Genomic DNA, 26,715 nt, shown 5'->3' with positions numbered 1-26,715 from the left:
TGCTCCATTGCTCACCTAGAGTACAAAGAACTCATCTGGACACCTATAAAATGCAATGTTTTAAAACAAGTAAACTGTTGCAAAAAAAACCTTGGTGGATTGGTGGCTCGATTTTCTTTTATTTGCATCAATAGTTATCTCCACTCTTCAAAATCGTTACAATTTTGCTCATTTTTTCATTATTTTTATCTTTTTTATTAAATAGTTTAGACATTATACACAACCAAAGTATATTAAATGCCTATTGAGGATAGGCTAACCACATTATTATAGAAACAATTCAATACATTGGTATGTATGTCACAATCTGAGATGGAAATCATTCCTTTGTTTAAAATGTTTCTTGTTTTTGATAATCACTTAATGAGGTTGTCTGCTTTGGAAAACCTCTTCTAATTAAAATGTTTCCCTAACGATGATCTGATCATAAAGTGGCCCATAACTGGGACCTCTCAGCTGTAATTTATGCGGGAACACAGCAACAACTGCTCAGTTTACTTGCAGCACCATCACAGGAGAAATTAAATATTACACTGTTGTCGGGTAAATAAACCCTTTCATCTCTGCGCTCCTCTGTCCCGGTCACATTTAGCAGTTTTGGTATGCACTGCTATAAATCTTTACAATTGCTTTGCATATCATAACTATTTTTACTTTTTTTCCCAAAACATACGCCGCTTTCATTTTCTTGATTGGTTTAATAATTTCTAAGTTTTATTTTTTAACCCCTTGCCACTGCAGCCCTTTTTTTTCATTTTAATTTTTTCATCCCCATTTAAAAAAACAACTTTTATTTTTCCAATAACATTGCTATATGAGAGCTTTTTTTTTTTTTGCAAGATGAGTTATATTTTGCAATGCTACCATTCAAAGTACTATTTTATGTATTGGAAAACATTTACAAATTTTTAAGTGGAATGAAATGGAAAAAAAACACAATTGCACTATTCTTGCTTAAGGGTTTTCCATTGCGGAATGTCTGCAGTGATTACACTTAGTTTGAAGGTGGCCAACAATTTAAGAGCTTATTCACACGAGTGTATATTGGCCGGAATTTTCATGGCTGGACAATATACACTACCATCGAATGCATTGGATTTCAATGCATGAGATCACACAGGCGAATTTCCGCGGCATAAAAGCACCCAGTCAGGCGCTTTTACGTCGGGCAAGAATAGTCCTGGAACTATCTTCCTGGCTGGACCACGGCTGCTGCCATAGACTCCTATTGGAGCCAATGACAGCTGCCAAAGAAGGAAGATGGAAGGGAGTTCAGCAGCATTACTGCTAAACTCCCTTACCCTTCTCTCCCCCTCTCCGGCTGTTTGCAATGGAATAGGGCTGTACGGTGGCGGAGCTAAGCTTTTCCCCGCCCCTCCTATTCCTGGCTGTGGACACGGGGCGAGAGCCTAGCTCTGCCCCCTCCCATTACAAACAGCCGGAGAGGAAGAGAGAGAAGGTGAGCCAGTGAGTGGGAGAGAAGGGGAACACAGTGACCCCACCAGCAGTATATGCCATCGGGCGTGTCCCCCCGCCTGACGGCATATATGCCGAGCCTGTGCATCAGATGGTAGCGTATATTGGCTGGCCATGAAAACGCCAACCGCTATAAGCTCATGTGAATAAGCCCTTATCCTGATAGGGTGTCATTTGTACATTAGTGATGTGTGCATACAAGGCAGGAAAGGGTTAAATCGTTACAATGCATTTTCTTTAGTACATTTTAATCTTTATTTTCTACATGATTATATTTTAAATAAAATTACTATTAAATAAAAGAATATTTAACATAACGCATATTTATCATTATATTTTGCAACATTAGATGACATTCTTTATTCTAGCATACTGCTTTCCTTATAAAAATGTTTGAGGTTTTGTATTAATTTCCTTTTTTTTTTAAATTGTCGATTTAGATCTATATGCACAGTAGACTTGTATGCAAACGTGTTGCATATTTAATACAATAGTGTTTGTAGGTTTTGCTGCGCTTGGAACAGACTTGTCAGCTGAATGAAAGATATAACCAATGACAAGCCTGAAGCAATTTAACAGTCACATTTCATGTGCTTTTATTGATTGCACTAATAATTCTTATAAGCCATTTCCTTTGGTGTCTGTTTCATTATCATTATATTATAGCTTTTGGAGCATAATTAACCATTAACTTAAGAAGTATTACTCATCTGCTATGTTTGGGTATACAGCACTATAATTCTTCATCATAACCAATACTGATATGGAATATCAACTATTATACTTTAGTTATTTCTGATTTCCCCAAATTAGACAACTGTTATATGCATTCTGCTGTATTAAAGAGGACATGTCTCTACATCAGCTGTGTCTCTTTTACTAAATACTTGTATTCCATTTGAAATAACATTTCTTTATGGAGCGTCTTAGAATGCTGCAATTTGATGTTCCTCTGTTATTTCTCCTGAATTTTTATGAATAAATAACTGAATAAATAACATACATATATACACACACAATAAAACATATCATACATAATATAAAATTATATACAGAAATATTGTAAATGCTAATGATTTTTGTTGTTGTTGTATAGATAGATAGATAGGAGATATATAGATAGATAATTTGATACGCCATATTCAGAATACGAATTGCTCTAAAACAGGTCTTCATTCCTTAGCATACTTTAAGCGCAAAGACTAGCATTTAATATCCCTACAGTTTCGCAGTATTATTATTACAACACTATTGCTCAAAGAAGTGATCTTGATAGTAGATGAGTGTGAAAAGTTAATGTTTATGAAGTTTTCTAATGACCTAAGGTCCTTTTAAATGCAAAGATAATCTTTCAAAGGCAGAAAGATTGTAAGATTTAGCGATTTATTCGCAAAAAGTGTTAATTGCTTTAATGGCCATTAACACTTTAATCATTGTGATTTGCATGTAAAGGGACATTATTTTTTCTCCAGAAGTTGTTTGCTGAGCTGGGCCAGTGTTTAAACACATGTCAAGCTGTGTAAACATCTGCCTGCAAATTCCATTGTTCTCTTCTAAGCAGAGTACTCATTATGTATGCAAAGCAAAACACAAGAAGTTCACTGTGTATTCTGCAGTCTTTTGAAAGATGAGGAAAATGCATTCAAATGGAATGTATTTACTCAGTCTTTAAGTGACTGAAAGATGGATTTTATGCAGAGTTAAAATCCATAATTCAAAGGAAAAGTGCACTATGCCTGCGCTTACATGTAACGATTATCACTCATTTTCGGCGATTTGGACAAATTTTGAGGGATAATTGTTGCATGTAAAAGGGCCTTAAACTTGGTTTACCAAATTATCCTTCAGATTTGCTGCTTTACTTGTTTTACTAAATTTAAACTTAATTGCTTGGCACTGACCGGTCTTAGCTGACATTATTCACTGACACTTTTCGTTTTTTGAATAATAGATATTTATTATTTGTCAATACAGAAAGCACATCATTTTTCTAATTAAAGCATGCAATAGTACATAAAAGGGATGTTGACGACATCAATAAAACTAAACCCAACTGGCTTATAAGGGCCCAGGACAGTAATGAAGATAAGAGTCCACAAAGGGAGTAGAAACGGAAGTAGATAAGAAAAAAAAAGGAAGAGTGCAGGTTGACATAGATAGAGGGGATCAGGGGATATACGAGTCACATCACTAAATTTACATGATTGCTAAAAGAAATTGATTAATTGGCTGGTCAGATGTAAATCCTCCATGGTTCCCGAGTTTTTTCTTGAGAATTTAAGTTTGCCTCACATCAAGGCAAATAGTTTCTCATTGACCATAATGTATCATAGTTCATCACTAACTCTTTCCTAAGACTCAGGCTACACACATTCTTTTCTTAGCAGGAATTTTTCCATAGAGTAGTAAAAACTTTAACAAGCAACTTTCAATAGATTTGCAAGTGATTTGTATTTGATTTAAGGCCCTTTTACATGCAATGATTATCGCTCAAAATTCACTCAAATGGCCGAAAGTGAGCGATAATTGTTACATGCAAATGCAGGCAGTCGTGTACTATTCGTTTAATTGTCTTTCAGCCCTGGTTTATAACTAGCATAAATACCATCATTATAACTAGCATAAATACCACTGAGAATTCCTTCCATTTAGGTCTCTTTCACACAGGCGACAGCGATATCACCGCGAGAAATTCGCAGTGATGTCACATCTATGTTCTGTGCGATATTGCTTCTTTTTCTCGCAGCGATGTCAAGATTTTGTGGGGCTACAAAGTCACGCTACTTTGTAGCGCTCTTTTGCTTGGATTTTCAGCTGGGCTTGAAATATAATCCCTGCTCTGAAAATAAGCCCTATCTGCATTAAAAATAACCCAGAAGACAATACATTACCTAATGAGTGCTGTCCGTTCTGCTGCACTTCTCCTCTGCAGCTCTGGTACTTGTTGTTGGTCTTCTGCCAGTGCTTCCTGGCCTGGGCTTTCAAAAACCCTGCCTTCAGGAACCGCTGGCTCTGATTGGTTCCTGAGTGCCGCAGCTCAGCCAATCACCGCAGCACTCTATGAACTAATCACAGTCATTCAATGCTGTGCAGCAACAGACCAGGGGGGTAGACTGGCTGAAGAAACTCCACACCCAGCCAGCTCAAGTATCCCACTTGTGAAGCTGTATCCCAGCAGCACAAACCTAACAGCTGCATTGTGGACACAGCAGTCTGACTCTGTATGCAATGATAGTGGGCTTATTGTCAGGAATCCTGAGTGGTGCACACCTGCAAATCCACTTTTGATGATCTATGCTGTGGATAGGGCATCAATGATAAAGTCCTACAGATCCCCTTTAGGCCTTGTTCATATGAGCGTTGGTTTGGACGCATCCATGCTGCACAAAAAGCAGTGCGGCATGAATGTGCAAAAAAAAGCGTGAACAAAGCTCTGCGGCCATAGCTTTCAATGGGGCCACTGCTGCTGCAGTGGGCTGCAGTCACCAACTGGCTGCCGGCAACTCCTGCAGTGATTTTCGAGGAAGGGCTTGAAATATAAAAATCATGCCTAGCTTGTGTAAAAATAAAAAAATATATACTCACCTCTCCACCGCTGTTGGGTCTGAACGAGGCCCCAAGAGCACAAGTTTAAAAATGTATTTTTGAAATTTTTGCATAGTTTTATTTTACATGCCTGATAAATATCTTGGTCAAAACAGTCCAATACAATGGAGTTTGTGTTATTTAATAATGCATATAATTTCAATAGATGGTATTTCTAATACTGTAAAATACGTTTTCTGGACCTCAGAAACACCCAATTGCATACTGAAGTGGTTATATGTGTAGAAAGGAAAACTCTAACCCACCAATAAAGGAATTGTGAAATTTCAGTGAATTTTCTAAGCAGTTCTAAATTTTTTTACCTATATTGGGCCAAATATGTCTACACATTTGCATAGATATCATTATTTATGTTTTAACATATGTTATCATTGAAATGAAATAATTCATTAAAGTTTTACTTACTTTCTCTTTTTTTCTCTAAATTTATATAGAGAGGTTCAATGTGTATCTTATGCCAACACCAAATTTAGACATCTATGGGGAATGCACAATGCAGATCACACATGAAAACATCTACCTGTGGGATATTCACAATGCAAAAGTGAAGTTGGTTATGTGGCCTCTAAGTTCTTTAAGAAGATATGGAAGGGACTCCACATGGTTTACCTTTGAGTCAGGAAGGTGAGCAAATGTGTTGTTTGTTTCAATGGGAATCTGTAACAGTGTGTTTTGGGCTATTCATTTTGTCTAACTTCTGTAATGAAAATTCGTATTAATTAAATTTAGAAATGTATCTGTTTTTTCACTACAGAGAGAAAAAGAAAACAAAAGTTTATTTAAAGCTTTAGCTAGATAAATCTTGATTTTTCTTTATTTGCACACATTATTGATGAGTACTTGGTCTATTGGTCAATTTGAATGAACAAATTCTTTCTCGATGAGTGTATGTTATTTGGAAATGTCATTTCAACTCATCTGTCTGTTGGAATACAGAATAATTTGCTTGATTATTGTTCTTTATCAATAAAGTTAGGCTAAACCACATCTACGACTGTCAGGCTCTCATACTAAGCATTATAAACTTTCAAATAACAGCAGGTCTAGGATTGTGCTGATCTTTGTTTGTTTTCTCCAGCTAGAATGAATATCAAATATATTATTTTTATATAAAACATTTACAAACTGCTTAAAGGGAAACTCTAGCAGACACATAAAATCATATCCAGCATCCCTAGCCTACATTTTAATAGTGTTCTATAGAGCTCCACAAACTTGATTATAGAAATCACTCTGCAGCCAGTACTGTATCTTACTGTATCTGTATCTGTAGCTACAAATCTCATGATACTTAACTTATGGAAAAAAATGTCAAATCACATTCAGCCAGAGCATAAGTATAAGGCCTCATGTCCACGGGCAAAATAAGAATTAAAATCCGCAGTGGATTTTAACTCTTCTTCTGCCCGCGGATCCGCACCCCATAGGGATGCATTGACCACCCGCGGGTAGATAAATACCCGCGGATGGTCAATAAAAGGCATTTAAAAAAAAATGGAGCATGAAAAAATCCGGACCATGCTCCATTTTCATGCGGGTCTCCCGTGGGGACGGCTCCCGCGGGCTTCTATTGAAGCCTATAGAAGCCGTCCGGATCCGCGGGAGACCTAAAATAGGAATTTAAAAGAATTACTCAACCGGAGCGGGCGGGGAAAGCCTTCTCTTCCTCACGGCCGGATCTTTCTTGCTTCGGCTCGGCGGATGTGCCCGGCGCATGCGCGCGGCACGTCGCCGACGTGCCGGCGACGTGCCGCCGGCGTGACGAATTCATCCGCCGGCCGGAAAAGAAGATCCGGCCGTGAGGAAGAGAAGGCTTTCCCCGCCCGCTGCGGGTAATTTAATCCTTTTAAATTCTTATTTTCAGCGCTCATGTCCGCGGGGCAGGAGGGACCCGCTGCAGATTCTCCATGGAGAATCTGCAGCGGATCTGATTTTCCCCGTGGACATGAGGCCTAAGGGATGCAGGGGATGCAGTTGCAGCTGGGCCCAGGAGCCATAGGGGGCCCATAAGGCCACTTTTCTCCATGTAAGGAGCCTAGCACTATGAATAAAGCATTATAGTTGGGGGCCCTGTTACAGGCTTTGTATTGGGGCCCAGAAGCTTCAAGTTACCCCTCTGCATTCAACATATGCTTAAGCATCTAAAAATGTAATGACAAATCCATTATAAAGTCAACATATGAGATTTTTGAATATTCACATTTATATACGTCCAATCTTCAAGAATATTACAGTCAATCGAATATCTATGTTAAATGCAATCCATATATAATAATTGAGTCTTTTTGCTGTTCTTCAGCACTCACCACTTCTTCTTCATGTAAGAGCATCCAGTACCCAGCAATGTGTCTGCACTCACACTGTTAGTTTGGAGTCTGTGTGGGTTAGTATCCAGACTGGCCAGCTGGTATCTGATGTTCAAATGATGGTAGTAAGTGAATCTCTGGGTAGGGTGGAGACTCTATTGCTACATGTTAAGCTCTATGTCAGCACTAAGCATGTCAAACCAACGCCAGTTCATAGTCCCAGCAGAATATTGGCAACAAATTTTAGGAGCCCCAAATGATCATTCCAATCTCTGTGGAATATTAGAACATAGTCTAATTTAGTACAGATGCATTTGAAAGGTATCTCAGCTGCCAGTATAGTGTGCACTATTCATGAATAATCCTAACCAGGTTTTATGTGCATTCTGAGCAGACTATAAGAAGATGTGGAAATATTCCTGTATTCATAAACCAGTGATGAAGAAGCTGAGCAGGTACATATCTCTGCCAAAAGTGTTTCCAGGCTAAGTTAGTCTATATGATACTATTCCATTTAAGATTGCAATGATACTTTGGTACTGAAGGAATACAAGATTTTTCGCCAATATTCTGTTAGATTGCTGGGAATATAAACTGATTATGTTTTGATATGCAAAATATGTCCGAAAACGTTTAGTCATTGGTAATGTGAAAAAAATGGAGCCTTTGTTAAGAAGTGTCACAGCATGAGTCACCAGAAGAGGACATGTTTTGGTCTATGGAAGACCTTGGTGACCATGTTTTGATATGCCTAGTGCTGACAGAGTGGGGACTAGAGATAAAATAGTGTCCTGTAGGTTCGACACACATCTATCAGACATTCACCGTGTATCCTTTGGATATATCATGAATGCTTCATTTGGGGGTATCCCGTTAAGCTATCTGAACATCTATAATTTTAAAACTAGCTGTCAAAAATATTTTGTAGGTCCCTCTCAAGTCATCAAGCAGCTCTGACTTGGAAACATTATTGAAAAGTGCATGTTGTATATGTGTGATTGTTCTCAGTAAAAGAAACCAAGTAATCTTGTAGATATGATACTTTTTAATGGCTAACAAAAATACACGATGTTAGCCATTAAAAGGTATCATATCTACAAGATTACTTGGTTTCTCTTACTGAGAACAATCACACTTTGCTCTACTGGCTAACACGGAACCAAACTTTTTTTGTTGTTGTATATGTTTAACGGATGCCTGTGACAGATGTCATATAGTGGAATTCGTCACCCATAGGCTAGCATGTTTTAAAAAGTATATATTTAACATATACATTTTTTACTGGACTCCACAGTCTGGAATAGCATGCTTTACTATGTTATTCCTTACCTTTTTTGTGGTATAACAATGTATACCAGCTAGACAGAGGCTGAAAGGAATTCTTTCAGCTTTCATCTGAATGTGCAGTCCTATGGACACATTTAGCATGCCTCATGGGAGCCTTCCCAATGTACATGCTAAACGTGATCTGAACACAGCCTTAGTGGTTTTAATGTCTTGGCTAATATATATGTGCTACAAGCAAAGTGTGAAATACAGGCATTCTGCTGAATGTCTAGTATTTTTCTGCCAAAGTGTACTATACGTTTATTAACAAATTGAGACCCATGAAAACCAAACAAAATATAATAGACAATAGACATAAGAAAAGTTTATTAATCAACTGGTAATGTATCTGAAATTTTAGTATTTTATGCATTGCAACATGAATGGCATTTTGATAAATGAGGAAATTTTATTAACAAACTGGTCAAACTGTTTTCAGAAAGATAACTTGGTATCATTTTAATCTTTCATTAGGGTTAGAATTAGGAAATGTGTATTAGGTTGTCCAGTTGTAAACTGTTGATGACCTATCCCCAGGACAAATCATAAATAGTATATCAGCAGGGGTCTGTCCTCCAGGACCCCTACTAATCAGCTATTCCCTAAGCCAGTGTGCTGGTGCATTGAACTAATTTCTGTATGAGCAGACAGCTGTGCTCTTAACTCAGTGGTCACTCTAATTCATTTCAGTGGGAAATTTGCCTCCAATACCAAGCCTGGCCACTGCAGTAAGAACAGAGCTGTCTGCTTCCTGCAGAAATCAGCTCAGTATAAAAGTGCTCCAGCCCAATGAACAGCTGATCAGCAGTGGTTCTGGGAGACAAACCCCCACCAATCTAATATTAATTACCTATCTTGAGGATAGTCTATCAATAGTTTACAACTGGACAACTCTTCAAGGTTACACAATTTGTATTAGAGATAGAGTTAGGAAATATGTATTAGGGTTAGGAAATGTCTATAGAAGACATGTTGGATCGCACCTAATTTACACTTGAAATTACAGCCATCATGCAGAAATCACCATTTTCATGCACCACACACTGTATGGGGGTGAACTGCAAACTGGCCAATGGGCCTGGATTTTTTTGCTCAGTTCTTTGAAGCCTCTCTTGAGCTTGTAGACACCAATTATTAGGCAAGGGGAGGCTTTTCTTTATAGGATTAGTAAAATTCCTGTTATCATTTTTTGGCTAATCTGCAGAAATAGCTATTCAGATTCCCATTTTTTTAATCCCCATATTTCAAAAGCTATAACAGGACCATATGACGGCTTGTTTTTTGCAGGACGGCAGTGATTATAGTGTAGTAAAAAAATGACATGTTAACTTCATTCTGCATGCCAGTACAAATATGGCAAAAGTAAATTTTTATTTTGTTTTACTACTTTAAAAAGCATAACATTTTCAAAAAGAATATTCCTTTTGTTGCCACATAATGACCTACAGGAATTTTATTTTTATGTTGATGAAACTGTGTGGATGCTTGTTTTTTGCAGGATGAACTGTAGTTTGTATTGGTATCAATATGGGTTACATATGACTTGTTCATCATTTTTTTTCAATTTTTTTTGACTGGCAGGGTGATGAAAAAAACTGCAATTCTGGCAGTGTATATTTTTTTCTTATGGTATTCACTGTGCAAGATAAATAAGGGCGTATGTTGATATTCTGTACTTTTACAGATTCAGCAATATCAATTAGGTTGGTTTCACATGGCGTACAAAACCGCACGATTTGGTAGCGATGCGATATTGTTACAAAATGCATGTATGTGAAGCACATGGTTTCCAATGGGTTCTTTCACATGAGAGATGTTTTGTAGCCTGTTACATTGTGGCCCTATACTGCCATGATTTGCTATGGTTTGTAGCCCACGTTTCCCTATGGAGCCTCCTTGTTTATCGCATCGCATAGCACAAACTTGCAATTTTTGTGCAATGCGAATTTAACCTTAGAAACTCCTATTAACTATCTTGCTATTTTATTGCATGAGAAAATCTTGGATAGCAGCAATAAAATGCTACATTTTTCCCAAGAAAAAAGCATCACTGATGCTACAAACTCGTGTGTGTAGAGCAGCGATATTGCAGCAATTTTGTAGCAGCAATATCGCTGTCACCCATATGAAAAAGGCCCGTATGAAAGGGAAACCCACCGCCACCTATTGTCCTGGTCGGCATATCAAGTTAATCAATGATCCACGATCCAAATGTCTGGAGAGACGCTGGTACTCCAAGCAATCTGATGCACAGATGCTTTAATGTAGACTAGTCCAATAGAAGAAAATGAGTCCGTGGGATGTCTGATAACATCAAACTATTTTATTAATACATAGAGCAGCGCGTTTTGGCAGGTATGCCTTTTTCATGCTCATAATAATGAGAGAGTTGCTCTATGTAATAATAAAATAGATTGATGTTATCAGACATCCCGAGGACTCATTGATAGTTAGTCTCATCCACATGAGTGCAGAGTTCTTTTTCTTCTATTGGACTATTTAAAATTTTTTATTAAATTTATTTTTAGTATTATTTTAGTCTTCAAGGGGTGTTTGAACTTGCATTCACCTGAACTCTTGTACATCACACTGCAATAGTTCTATATTGCAGTATTTAGTACTTTTACTGGCAACCTTTTATGGCCTGCCACAGGCATAGGCTGAAATCTTTGGAATAGTTGGGAGACTTCACAAAATCTGAAAATGACATGGTAACCCAATGGGCAATAAAGTGCAAAAAAGGCCCTTTTTCTAACTGCTTAGATGTCTTAAGGCCCGTTAGACACACAGATGATCGCTGAAAAGATGGCTTTTGATTCCATCATTTTGCATAATCTGCTAATTGTACTAATGCCTATTAGTACCAATTAGCAATGGGTGAGCCACCAGGAGCTGAATTTATTCAGAAGACTGCCCGCTGTTCTCTGAATAAATTCCTTTTGCTCTGCCTGCTGGACTGACAGCTGAGACAATGAAATCAGCTGTAATCACAGGTCCCCAGGCAGAGCACAGCATGCAGTCTGTGTTATCAGCTGTTCTGCTGAGCGATGGTTTTGAAGTCGAACTGAGGACCGTCGTTCGGCAGAAAACTGAAAGATGAGCACATTTAGACACAACGATTATTACTGAAAAGATGGCTTTTGAGTGAATTTTGAGCGATAATTGTTGTGTCTAAATGGGCCTTTAGTCTGCATCAACTCCAGCATTTAAGTAATTTAATGGCCATTTAAGTAATTACTATTACTAATTACCAGCATTGGCCAGCATGTAAGTAATTAGCTGGTCATTGCCGGAGGCTGCCAGCTGTAAAAAAAAGGCTACTACCTGCTGGATGTGGAGCAAGCTCAGGTCTAAAGTCTATTCCACAGCTCTTCTTGTGATCCATCATGAATATATTTGTTATAAGTTGTTAAGGGGTTAAAGAAGTAAACCAATATACATTGTCATCGAAAAATATAATCTACATTGGAGATGGTCATGAGGAGGTTACTGTTAATATCTGGTATGGCCTTGTTATGTTTATTACCAAAGCAAATGCTTCAGAAGTTTGATTCTTTAAATTACCATGTCACATAAATTGACATATACTAAAACAGATTAGGAAGGTCATTCAAGTGGTGTAACTGGCAATGTTAGCAAACCAGGCAAAATGTAACTCTTTCTCTCCTACATGAAATAAAGAGATTAAAGGGGTTGTCCAGTAGCTTTAACTTTTATTATAAAGTGGGGGAATTATATAAAATAAGAAATAGGACTATACTCAAATTTTCCCTTCTCACTGCTCCATTTCCTGCCACTCTGGTCCACATGGTCTCTGCTTACTTCTAGGAACATGATCATGGGCTGTCCAAGTATATGACCACTGCAACCAATCCCTAGCCACAGCAGTACCAAGGCCAGGTATTAGCCACAGTTGTCACATGCTTGGACGGCAAGTGGTTGGCTGCTGGGAATTGATGTGAAAACTATCAAAAAGTGTAGTTCGGCAGGTTTACTAAACTTGGGCAAAAAGTTCAGTTGGGTCTGAACCTGAATTTCACTAGTGCCCCTAAAACTGTTGTTTAACATGGTTTAAGAGCCATAGAAGCCCTGTGTAATAGAAGATAAAACGAAAGAAGAAAAAGACTAAAAAACAGACAAAGAAAGAAGAAAAAAAATATTATTTTTGTTTCTTAATATTTTTTCTTCCTTTTCCCTCCTTTTTCTTTACTTTTTCCCTCTTTTTCCTTATTCTTCTTTTCCCTTCATCTGTTTTCTTATGTTTTCCTTCTTTCTCCATATTTTCCTTCTTTATTCTTCTTTTTCCTTCTCCTTTTTCTTCTTCTTTTTAAAAGAAGAAAAGAGAAGTAGGAAAAATAAGAAAGTGGAGGAAGAATTACTATTTCAGTGGGTTGAGCCAAGTCAGACTCCCCGAGGTTGGGGTTTGAGCAGAACCGAAATTTAAGCAAAGGGTTCAACTGTTTCATTTTGCTCAACACTACTGTTGGGTGCAAGCAGAAATCAGATGGACCAGAAGGACAGCAAATGGAGTAGCGGGAGGAACAAAAGTCTTATCTTACAGATATCCTCAAGATTTAAGTAATCAATAGTTTATTGGTAGAGGTCCATCCCTTGGAACCCTCCAGTGATCAACTAATATCAGACCTGCTGTTAGTGTGCATGGTGCCAGAAGCTGACATCTCCATTGTCTTTGCAGTGGCACTGGTTGATATTGTAGACACAGCTCCCCTTGAATTCAATCTGAGCTGTGCCTGCAATTACCAATCCAGGCCTCTGCAATGTGGACAGTGTTACCAGCTTCCTGCTCCATCTACACTGACAGCTAGCCTAATATCAGCTGACCATTGGAGTCCCAAGTGGCTGACCCTAGCCAAACAACAGTTGAGAACCTATTCTGAGGATAGGTCATCACTAGTAAAGTATTGTAAACCCCCTTTAAAGACTGTGGGAGGTGACTGTAGGACAGATTTGTGCTTGAGAAAGGAGCCTGTTTCTGCTCCAAAACACATTGCACGTTCCATTATGGATTGTATGCTGTGATTCCTCACCAATGTGTATGGATTAGAATTTCGGAGAAAACCATCCATCTTGGGAGGATGTGGATTTCTTCCTTAATTGTCACTTTGGGATCCCAGGGAGAATATTTACCCTATTCTAATGAAGGGAGATCTCCTCCTCCCCAAGTAAGTCCCAACACACTTCTGGTCTTGACCCCATTGGAGCACACACATTTTGTTCTAATTGCTTTTGTACCCCTACTTGTTTGGGGGGTTTCTTTCTGTTATGTATGTGCTGTTCTCTACCGTTGTGGATTTAATGAGAGGTTAAGAAGAACCCATTAAGGAGTTTCCCTTTAGGAACTTCTTTGTTTCAAATCCAAGGTGCTGTTCGTTCCTCTTCTCAAAGCCCCTTTAAAGCCACTGAGCAACCTCTTTAGCAGATATTTGCCTCTCCTAGCTTCACATGAAGCGGATATAGCTGTCCAAATGAAAACTAAGATGGAGGATCCTACTTGGTTATTGCTGAGATCACCTTTTACTCTTTCTACGCCCTGTTTATGCAGCTTTATATCTATATAGTATTGTACTGAGTTGCAGTATTTGTAGTATATATAAAAAATATATATTGGATACATTTCTCTGGGCACATTTAACAATTACAATACACTAATGTTAGGTAAAAATCTTTCTACTTGACCATTCAAAATGCAGATTAAATAATGGCTTTTGCATTAGTAGAGTATTATCTTTGCATTAAGGTCTAGCTATAAATGATCAATTATATACAAAACATAATTTTTCAGAACTGATGGCACATCAGAGTACTGCTTAGGCAATCAGTGAGCTTTCGTTAATTTAGGCCACTGCTTCCACTAAAGACAGGGATGCTGGATAATGAAATGCAAATGAACCAATGAATACGCGTTTCCGTGTCATTACTAAAAATCCCTGGCTATTGCACAGGGTCTATATGCAGCACTATGTGATTACATGGTAAAATACGAGGCATGAATTAGAGGATAAGTGTTCTTTCTGTAAAATGTGTGCATAAATTGAAAGTGCCTATTTTAATCATATTTTACTTCTGAATGACAAATGACTGGTTTGTTTCACTTTCCTATTGATTGGTAGGCAGGCTAATTGTTTCCTGTCATACTTAATATCATATGATTCACTATATTATATATATTCCCGCTGGCTGTTCATCTTTAATATGTGGTGATGATAATACAATTAAATGAGAGTATTTTACTATAAATGCCTTTCGTAACATATTATAGGTTTTTTGGAATTATTATTTCTTTATTGAAGTTGATCAGAGGGACTCCTAAGAGGGTGAACACCATCAATATCCACCCTTTTATTTAAAGAAGGTGTCCACCAATGTTTGATGAACTTACTACTGGGCCAGCAGGCAGGTTGCACAAAATACACGTTTCTTGTGATATTGTGACAGAAGGGCTACAGCAGACCAATGGGTGAAAAAAGAATGACCACCAAGAATCAGTTTGACGCCTGGTGACAAAAATGTCATTAATGATCCTCTGGTTGTTAGGAAAAAAATGTCTTCTCCCCACCTCACATAAAGCTTGGTTTGATGAAGCAATTTGTCAAAGCCCTTGATCACAGTGGAGACTGTTTCCACCACATATGTTTAACCATTCCAAGTCTGAGTGACAAGAGGAAAAATGCAGGAATATTTGATGGATCTCAGATAAGAACATTCCTCAGGGATGGCCAAGTTGTTACAACAGTGAATGCGGCAGAAGCTAGAGCTAGGAATGCTTTCTCTAATGTGCTGCAGAGTTTCCTTGGGAACAGGAAAGCTGACAACTACTAAAAGATTGTGAAGGAGCCGCTTTTGAGTTTTCAATCACCTGGATGTAAAATGAAAATCAAGGTGCACTACTTACATTGTCAGTTGGGTGAATTTCCAGAGAACCTGGGTGAGGGCTCAGTCACACGGGCGCATCGGCGCCTGTGTATGGGTGCCGATGTGCCCGTGTGACTGAGCCCTGATGGTAGTAAAGAGGAATGTGAACGCTTTTATCAAGATATTAAAGTAATGGAAGAACACTATCAAGGTCGGTGGGACTCCAATATGATGGCAGATTACTGCTGGAGTTTGATGAGAGATGTTCCAAATGCTTTGCACCACAGAATGTTAGAGAAGAGGAAGTTTATGCAGGCATAGTGCAATAAAAAAAAAAAAAAGATTTGTATCTCTCTATTTTTACTTCTTCCACTAAGAGTAGAATATTACAATTTCTAGCAAAAATGCAATCTGTCATATCTCAAAAACCTGATGTGATGGACTAAATCTGATGACATACATGGATTTAGCACCCCAAAATTAGCTAAAATCCAGTGAAAACCTTGTGCCAGAAAAATTGTGTTGACCAATGTAGTCTCAAGACCCATTTACACGTAACGATTATCGCTCAAAATTTGTTCAAACGAGCGAAAATGAGTAAAAAGCATTACATGTAAATACTGCCATCATGCACTTTTCGTCTGAACGAGGATTTTAAGGTGAACTTAAAATCCATCGTTCAGCTGCAGAGATAAAGTATCTCTCAACAGACCGCATGCTATGTTCTCCGTGGGAGTCGAGAGATTACATTATATTTTGCTGGCAGCCCCAATGAGAACAATGTAGCTGTTTGCACAGCAGGGCCTGGGCCTCCTGGAGGCCCATTAGTGTCCATTAACATTTTATGCAAAAGATTGCTAAAACTTTCACTCTTTTAATTGTTTGAAAGATTATCTTTGCGTGTAAATGGTCCTTCACACACAGCAGCTTAACAAAGTAAATACAATTTCCCGTCTTTGGAGGTGCAGTAGTAAATGACACATCACAGTTGTGATATTACCCATGGCACATAAAAATGTAATTTGATGGTGGAGTTTTATAAATATGAAAACCTCAAGATAAAAAAACACTAAAAGGCACATCTATATAATACCTGTGTTCCACGCACTGATCTGAACTAAATAGTGACAGCAATTTGCCAAATATGCCAAATGTAATAAGAGGGGCAAGCCTCTTATTATATTTGGTGCCTCTTGGGACAGCCATGTGCCACTTTCTGAAGTCTACTGCAGACAAAATTTGCTGTTGTTTTGTGCTGTTATTTACATTAGTTTCTGGCATAAATTATAGTGAGTTTGACTAACTGAGATCAACCCCACCTGCTCCCACCAAGTTCTGCCCACTTTTTACAAAAATAGTAAGAATGGTGTAAAAAGAAGAAAAGTTGCAAATGTTTGCAGAAGTCGGACTTGTACAAAGATTTGCAACTTTTTAACATTAGAATTCTGGCCTAAATGTGTTCATGAATTCCCCCACAAGTGTTGTCTGGTCTATAAAGTATGGCATCAACATCCTTGAAGATCTATAAGAAAAGACTGCATGTCTTGAAATCACACTTAATCATTCTGTAACAAATATATAGAAAATATGACTCATGAGACCTTGCAGTGTGGCCTTCAATATGATGAACAGTCACAGTGCACGAGGTTTGTAACCTAACTACCATGAGAGTCAAGGAATGCTATCATGGTTTAGTGTACAGATGTAACTAATGCTAATTTGACATTTAATGTGTTATGATAACGCAGCTACAATGTACTATAATGCTGTAAATTGAGTTATCACGATCCACCAGTCATGTTAATGATTGCTTCATCTGTGCATTCATCTTTGAACAGCAGTTTACAGTTTTTACATAGATGTAAAAAGATATAAGAACTTAGATAACATTTCTATACTGGGAAAGCACCAGTAGAAATATTGAATAGCATTTTGAAGTGATTTCTTACCCAAAGCCACTACAACAACATGGATACAAAAGTATTGCAACAAGCAATACTAAGTAACAGAGCTGCAAGTTTATTGATTTTATTGTTATGACATTGACACAATATTACAGTGAAACTAAGCTACATTGCAGTATCATGTTGTATCTCTTCTGTAGATGGATGTGATGGAAAGTTTAGCATTGAAACCCATGTTACTATCTGGTCCAGTTTTCTTCCAGAACAGTTTTGAAAATAAAAGCAGTAATCTGAATAATTGGTTTGTTTATCCATGAGGCCCAGCACATTATAAATTGTATTTCTGCCCCTTAGAGTAATGATGTCTTATAAAATAACTAACCTTTGTTTTATAAATAATGGTAGACTTGCCATACATTTTATGTAAATGATAATCATTCACGAGTGAGTAGAACTCTTTGTAGAACTTACTGTACTTTGAAGATGTTTCTGGGGCTCAAGTAATGATGACTTATCCTTAGAATCGGTGAGGTCTGCCACTCGGAACTCTGCCGATCAGATATTTGAAGAAGCTACCACAGCCTCTTCACTGCATACCAGGTACAGTGCCATATACTTTGTAGCATGCAGTTCAAGGTACAGCAGCACCATTTCATTCACTTGAATAGGACTGTGCTGCTCTCAGGCCACTTGATGAGTGAATGCAACATCGAAGGCTTGAGAAGAGGCCACAGAGCTCACCCCAACACCATGGTCTCTTAAAACAGCTAATGGACGGTTCCAGAAGAATGACCCCTACCATTTGGCTCTTGATGACCTATATTTAGGAATCGCGGAAAACCGATTTAATGCAATGTTAGATTGGGAAATCCTGTGATTTACAATGAAATCTGCTATAGATCTGTGAACGGGTTGTCCTTATTCAATTCACATCAAGAAATGATGTCACTTGCTTTTTTCTACATGAGGATTTCAAATCTGTGAGGGAAGAAGTTCATATCATATAGACTACGCAACATGTTTGCATTTAAATAAATGGGACACTTAAGCAATATAGATTTGCTGTGGAATGGTCATAAATTCCACTGGGTTCTGCATCAAATCTGTCACAAACGTCATTGTGTTAACAGTGCCTAAGTGTTCGGCCACAAAAACTACAATGTGTTATATGCACATTTCTAAGGTAATTTGGTGCTTATTTGCCACAGAATTCTGCCTGTTAAAAGGGATGAATTCCCCTGTGAAAATCTACTACTAAATCACTACAGATAGATTTCTCTGAAGATTCCATATAGACTTTCTCCACGTATTCACTACTCTGTAAACACTCTTGATTTTCACATAGAATTTCAATGCAGAAAATCTGTAGTGATTATATTCTATGTGGTTAAATCCAAAAGGTAGACAATAGAGATGAGCGAGCATACTCGCTAAGGGCAATTCTCGATTGAGCATTGCCCTTAGCGAGTACCTGCCTGCTCGGGAGCAAAGATTCGGCTGCCGGCGGTGGGCGGGGAGTGGCAGGGGAGAGCGGGGAGAAACGGAGGGGAGATCTCTCCCTCCCTCTCTCCCCCCGCTCCCTCCTGCTCACTGCCGCAACTCACCTGTCACCCGCGCCGGCACCCGAACCTTCTCTGCCGAGCGGGGAGATATTCGCTAAGGACAATGCTCGATCGAGCAATTGTCCTTAACAAGTATGCTCGCTCAATTCTAGTAGTCAACCTATTAGTACTTATAGAGGAAACCTCTTTTATTCTTAATTATTAATTGAGGGAGCATATATCACCTGCATCCCTTTTACCTGTCCAAGATAAAGAACAACCCACAACATTTTTATGGTGTCAAGAACTTCCATGGTCTTAGACAGCATCAGTAGAGTTGTTTCCGAGTTGTTTTTTGTTGTATATTGATGCTCTTGCAATAAGGCACACAGTCTCTTGAATACCTGACACCTACCAACTACTTAAATTGTGGACCTTAATAGGACTCCAATCTATCAATTAGCTAGAACACAAAACATAATGCCATATACCCTGATGTACTAAAGAGAAATGCCAAGTAAGCTCATTTGTATGGTAGAGCGATTGTCAGTAAAACATCTCTAATTATAGGGCTTCAGTATCAATGACAGTTTCATTTTAGTAGAATGGATGAAGAGAAATACTTTAGGGAGGAGTTTTAATTTAATATTGACCTTTTAAATTTAGTCAGTGATATTCAGTGGAGAAAGGTAAACACTACGTGCCCTGATGGACTACGCAAGTAACACAACTGAAAGTCATTTGACTATTTTCTGCACTTTGAAAAAGTTTACTAAAATACTTTCATGATGGAATTGAAATCCACCAGGTGAGTAATAATTTAAGCCCTCTAAATTTATGTTTTCAACATGATTAGTTTTTTGCTCCAGGATAAACAGTTAAGCATGCATTGAATTGTGAAATTGTGAAACTTTTAAGCTCAACTCTTTTGTCGGTCACTTTAGAGCTTGAGAGATTCACTTTATCTGTAAGCAACACTCCGTAGAGCAGGAGGAGCTGAACATATTGATTTATAGTTTTGTGAGAAATGATTCAGTATGGCTTGTAATTTATTCATGTATCTCTATATTCCCTCTGAGCTTAATGTCCACTGGGACTGTGTAAGTGTGTATACATACCATATGCCTGAGGAAGAACCCTTTGCAGGTTCGAAAGCTCGATAACATGTTAGGGAAATTCAATTGTTCCGTCAATATGCAGTGAGGCTCCAAATCACAGGTGGTTATGGCGGCTGCCGTGAGAAAGCAATGGACACTGACATCATGATTGTGTCTAAAATAAGGTTGGGACATCAACACAAAAATATCGATAGTCGACAGTATCGACTATTGCTGAACAAGCTATCGATTATTGCAAAATATCAGTGGAAAACTATTGATATTTCGAAAAAAATTATAGTTTTCTTTTAAAACTTTAAACTGTTGAATTTATTATTAACTTATAGCTATTGATAACATCATGAAAATATATTAAAGTTACAAATTAAAATAAAAAATTACAGATGAAACATATAATTAAAATTAGGTATATAAAAAGAAGCATTTTATCATTGGCCCCAATAATCGTTATCTAATGAGCCAAGAAATATTAATTTGCTCACATGCTCTCCCTTCACAATGCTCCTTCAAGCAGACATAATTTCACCAGCTTTTGAAAACATTCTTTCTGCAGGAATCGAAGTAGCAACTACAGAAAGATATTTTCTACCAAGTTGGTACAAATTGGAGTAGGGTTGGCATATTTCTCTCCATATTTTAAAAGGATTGTCTCCTAAACGACCTGGAGTGGCATTTTTAAGAACAAAGAAAGTTCTGGTGTTGTTTCATCTAACGTTCTTCCTTTTTTTCCGAGGTTCCAGGTTTCCTCTACAACCTTCTGATGAGAGCTCCATAAAGAAAATTCAGCATTTCAAGTTGCTGCTGAGGGACCAATGGTCTCCATGGCAAATTGTAAACAATGCAGGGCCTGGTAACGCGAATGCAGTGACTTGAACGTAATTGTAATTGCGTTAGATGGGTCTCCTAACTTTTTTATGGGCACTGCATTCGCGTTAGACACCGACATGTCGCGTCCCCTTTTCTGGACGAGACCTTTGTGCGTTCAGCGCAGCCCTCCATCTGCATGTGGAAATGCTTTCATTTAGAAAGTATTGCCCACAGCCATCACGTTAGACGCAAGCGTTCAGAGCCTGCGTCTAGCGCGATCAACAAACACATGTGGAAAGTGGGCCTAAGATCCCACTTTTTCTGAGAGTTGTTTTGCCTGGAGCAAACCTTATTGGTGACAAAGAGTCACCTCACACTTTCCAAAAGTTTCTAGAACTTGTTTATAAGTTCATTAGTGCCTAGAGCAAAACTACATCCTGTACCAACACAAAGGAAAGGGCAGAATTTAAAGAAAGAAAATATGGTCAATAGACCACCAGACACGTTACTTCTTTACAAAAAACAATATTATATCGCCTTAAACTATCGATGTTACCGATATATCAGACATAACAATAGCGATGAAAAGTATCGCCAAAGCATTAGCGATATTTCGATACATCGGTTTTCGATGTCCTAACCCTAGTCTTAAAGCAATCTACCTTTATTACAAAACATCTTCCTTTATATAGTATTTTAAAGGAGAGTGGTCCATTGTCAATATGTGTACATTTCAGCCAGTCATATGCTTTTACATAGATAGCAGTTAATCATTAAGGCATTGTCTTTACTGGACACTGTTGCACACTGACCTTTGAACAGTGTAACAGAAGATAAGGAAAGAATGTAAGTGATATATACTTTTGCTGAGTACTATTCTCTATTTCTATTCCTGTAACAATGCAATCCTGCTGTGCAAACAACATATGAATGTATAAGCGTATATCAGAGATGTTCATAGGAGACAGGATGAAAAATATATGTATATGTTTAGGCCCATAGCCTTCACAAAGATCATGTGTTTTTGTTAGCCATTAAAAGGTATCATATTTACAAGATTACTTGGTTTCTCTCACTGAGAACAATCACATTTTGTAAATATAAAAATAGCTGTCAACCATTGACTTCGACCACCCACTGGACTCAGAATGGGCAAACACTTTAATCACTAAATTACAAGTGAGAATGAATATTTTATTCAATTTAAAAGATGGAAAGACCTGGTTTTGAATTGAGGAATGCAGAGGATACAAGTGGAGTTGGTTTGCAGGTTAAATAATTAAATTAGTAGATAAGTGCATCAAACATCTCTAGCATTCAAAGAAAACAACGTATCAATAATTTACCTATTTGTGATGATAGTAAAAGTTAGCTGGAGATGTTTCTACACTGGCAGATTTCCTGCCGGGAACAAATGCCGATCTGTCATTCAGTGTTCGTTCAGCTCCATTTACATGAAACAATCAGCACTACTGTATATATCCGAAAATCATTAAAATTCCACTTCAGCAAAAACGCATTTTTCCATCACTGCACCCCTCATCTGATTACCTGGCACACTCTTGATGTCTCCTATGTATATTAGAATTCACAGAGGCAGAGGGAACTGATTTACGTAAAAGCCCAATTCACAGAAGATCCCTTAAAAACTAATATTTTATTTGAACATTCTAAAAAACATACACACGTTGGGCTTAACCATCAACCGATGAAAAGACAAAAGACAAGACAACGGATAGATACACACATGTACGTGCTCGTGTGGGACAGAATGCAGCCGTCCACGGGAGATTTCAAATCGCAGCTAGATTAATATAGAATATTGCTGCATGAATCTCCAGGTGTAAAGAGTGGATATTTTTGCTTATTCCACATATATAGCTGGGGTGACTTAGATGTAGTGATTTAGGGTTATGTCTTATCACTAGAGATGAGCGAACGTACTCGTCCGAGCTTGATGCTCGGGCGAATATTAGCGTGTTCGGGATGCTCGTTACTCTTAACGAGTACCACGCGATGTTCGGGTTACTTTCAGTTTCCTCTCTGAGACGTTAGCGCGCTTTTCTGGCCAATTGAAAGACAGGGAAGGCATTACAACTTCCCCCTGTGACGTTCAAGCCCTATACCACCCCCCTGCTGTGAGTGGCTGGGGAGATCAGATGTCACCCGAGTATAAAAGTCAGCCCCTCCCGCGGCTCGCCTCAGATGCCTTGTGAGTTAGCTGAGGGACAGTGCTATAGTGTTGGAGCTGCTGTAGGGAGAGTGTTAGTAGTGAGTGTAGGCTTCAAGAACACCAACGGTCCTTCTTAGGGCCACATCTATCCGTGTGGAGGCTGCTGTTAGCAGTGTTGCCCATTTTTTTTTTTTAAATCGGCTGTGCAGAGCATTGCGCCCTGCAGTAATACTACAGGGACAGAAGTGGTGGTTAGGCAGGGAGAGTGTTAGGAGTGAGTGTAGGCTTCAAGAACCCCAACGGTCCTTCTTAGGGCCACATTTAACCGTGTGCAGAACTGTGCAGGCTGCTGTTAGCAGTGTTGCATTTTTTTATTTTTTTTTTTAAATCGGCTGTGCAGAGCATTGCGCCCTGCAGTAATACTACAGGGACAGAAGTGGTGGTTAGGCAGGGCCAGAAGACATATTTATTATTGATTGAATATACGCAGTGGGCCTTTTCTTTAACAAAAAAAGGGAAACATTCTATTTGGCCTGCCTCTGACAGTCCTCAGCGTTCTGGGTACGTGTGTGGTGGGTGCAGAACGTAAAGAAATCATACGCAGCCAGCTACATTTAACAGCAGGCTTGCGCCAATTTATTTCCTGCCTGGGAAATCAAATCACTGGTAATACAGCATGCTGAGGGGTAGGGGTAGGCCTAGAGGACGTGGACGCGGCCGAGGACGCGGAGGGCCAAGTGAGGGTGTGGGCACAGGCCGAACTCCTGATCCAGGTGTATCGCAGCTGACTGCTGCGCGATTACGAGAGAGGCACGTTTCTGGCGTCCCCACATTCATCGCACAATTAATGGGTCCACGCGGGAGACCTTTATAAGAAAATTAGCAGTGTGAGCAGGTCCTGTCGTGGATGGCAGAAAGTGCTTCGAGCAACCTATCATCCACCCACAGTCGTGCGCCGTCCACTGCTGCAAATCCAAATCCTCTGTCTGCTGCTCCTCCTTCCTCCCAGCCTCCTCACTCCACTACAATGACACATGCTCAGGAGCGGGAACACTCCCAGGAACTGTTCTCGGGCCCCTGCTCAGATTGGGCAGCAGTGGTTCCTCTCCCACCAGAGGAGTTTATCGTCACTGATGCCCAACCATTGGAAAGTTCCCAGGGTCCGGGGGATAAAGGTTGGGGACTTCCGGCAACTGTCTCAAGACCTTTCAGTGGGTGAGGAGGACGATGACGATGAGACACAGTTGTCTATCGGTGAGGTAGTAGTAAGGGCAGTAAGTCCGAGGGAGGAGCGCACAGAGGATTCGGAGGAAGAGCAGCAGGACGATGAGGTGACTGACCCCACCTGGTTTGCAACGCCTACTCAGGACAGGTCTTCAGAGGGGGAGGCAAGGGCAGCAGCAGGGCAGGTTGCAAGAGGCAGTGCGGTGGCCAGGGGTAGAGGCAGGGCCAGACCGAATAATCCACCAAGTGTTTCCCAAAGCACACCCTCGCGCCATGCCACCCTGCAGAGGCCGAGGTGCTCTAAGGTCTGGCAGTTTTTCACAGAGACGCCTGACGACCGACGAACAGTGGTGTGCAACCTTTGTCGCGCCAAGATCAGCCGGGGAGCCACCAACAACAGCCTCACCACCACTAGCATGCGCAGACATATGATGGCCAAGCACCCCACAAGGTGGGACGAAGGCCGTTCACCGCCTCCGGTTTGCACCGCTGCCTCTCCCCCTGTGCCCCAACCTGCCACTGAGATCCAACCCCGCTCTGAGGACACAGGCACTACCGTCTCCTGGCCTGCACCCACACCCTCACCTCCGCTGTCCTCGGCCCAATCCAGCAATGTCTCGCACCGCACCGACCAGCCGTCGCTAGCGCAAGTGTTTGAGCGCAAGCGCAAGTACGCCACCACGCACCCGCACGCTCAAGCGTTAACCGTCCACATAGCCAAATTTATCAGCCTTGAGATGCTGCCGTATAGGGTTGTGGAAACGGAGTCCTTCAAAAGTATGATGGCGGCGGCGGCCCCGCGCTACTCAGTTCTCAGTCGCCACTACTTTTCCCGGTGTGCCGTCCCAGCCGTGCATGACCACGTCTCCCGCAACATTGTACGCGCCCTCACCAACGCGGTTACTGCCAAGGTCCACTTAACAACGGACACGTGGACAAGCACAGGCGGGCAGGGCCACTACATCTCCCTGACGGCACATTGGGTGAATTTAGTGGAGGCTGGGACAGAGTCAGAGCCTGGGACCGCTCACGTCCTACCCACCCCCAGAATTGCGGGCCCCAGCTCGGTGGTGGTATCTGCGGCGGTGTATGCTTCCTCCACTAAAGCACCCTCTTCCTCCTCCTCCTCCTCCAACGCAACCTCTGTCTCGCAATCAAGATGTGTCAGCAGCAGCATGTCGCCAGCAGTCGGTGTCGCGCGTTGTGGCAGCACAGCGGTGGGCAAGCGTCAGCAGGCCGTGCTGAAACTACTCAGCTTAGGAGATAAGAGGCACACGGCCCACGAACTGCTGCAGGGTCTGACAGAGCAGACCGACCGCTGGCTTGCGCCGCTGAGCCTCCAACCGGGCATGGTCGTGTGTGACAACGGCCGTAACCTGGTGGCGGCTCTGCAGCTCGGCAGCCTCACGCACGTGCCATGCCTGGCCCACGTCTTTAATTTGGTGGTTCAGCGCTTTCTGAAAAGCTACCCACGGTGGTCAGACCTGCTCGGAAAGGTGCGCCGGCTCTGCGCACATTTCCGCAAGTCCCACACGGACGCTGCCACCCTGCGGACCCTGCAACATCGGTTTAATCTGCCAGTGCACCGACTGCTGCGCGACGTGCCCACACGGTGGAACTCTACGCTCCACATGTTGGCCAGGCTCTATGAGCAGCGTAGAGCTATAGTGGAATACCAACTCCAACATGGGCGGCGCAGTGGGAGTCAGCCTCCTCAATTATTTTCAGAAGAGTGGGCCTGGTTGGCAGACATCTGCCAGGTCCTTCAAAACTTTGAGCAGTCTACCCAGGTGGTGAGCGGCGATGCTGCAATCATTAGCGTCACCATTCCTCTGCTATGCATCTTGAGAAGTTCCCTGCAAAGCATAAAGGCAGACGCTTTGCGCTCGGAAACAGAGCCGGGGGAAGACAGTATGTCGCTGGATAGTCAGAGCACCCTCCTGTCTATATCTCAGCGCGTTCAGGAGGAGGAGGAGGAGCATGAGGAGGATGAGGAGGAGGGGGAAGAGACAGCTTGGCCCACTGCTGACGGTACCCATGCTGCTTGCCTGCAGTCCTTTCAGCGTGTATGGCCTGAGGAGGAGGAGGAGGAGGATCCTGAAAGTGATCTTCCTAGTGAAGACAGCCATGTGTTGCGTACAGGTACCCTGGCACACATGGCTGACTTCATGTTAGGATGCCTTTCTCGTGACCCTCGCGTTGCACGCATTCTGGCCACTACGGATTACTGGGTGTACACACTGCTCGACCCACGGTATAAGGAGAACCTTTCCACTCTCATTCCCGAAGAGGAAAGGGGTTCGAGAGTGTTGCTATACCACAGGACCCTGGCGGACAAGCTGATGGTAAAATTCCCATCCG

The 26,715-nt window shown here is 40.6% G+C and overlaps 1 protein-coding gene across 1 annotated transcript in view; it reads left to right on the top strand.

Moving 5' to 3' along the window:
* Nucleotides 1–26,715, top strand: part of DOK6 (docking protein 6) — a 506,258-nt gene that overhangs the window by 261,786 nt on the left and 217,757 nt on the right. The window contains exon 5 of the mRNA XM_066578847.1: nucleotides 5,517–5,706. Coding sequence (XP_066434944.1) covers nucleotides 5,517–5,706 — 190 coding nt within the window. The remainder of the gene's footprint in view (nucleotides 1–5,516; nucleotides 5,707–26,715) is intronic.

This window comes from Eleutherodactylus coqui, chromosome 9 (genome assembly GCF_035609145.1).
Source record: "Eleutherodactylus coqui strain aEleCoq1 chromosome 9, aEleCoq1.hap1, whole genome shotgun sequence".
In the NCBI taxonomy this organism is placed as follows: domain Eukaryota; kingdom Metazoa; phylum Chordata; class Amphibia; order Anura; family Eleutherodactylidae; genus Eleutherodactylus; species Eleutherodactylus coqui.
Note: the sequence above shows the minus strand (reverse complement) of the source record. Positions and strands in the feature narration are given on the sequence as shown.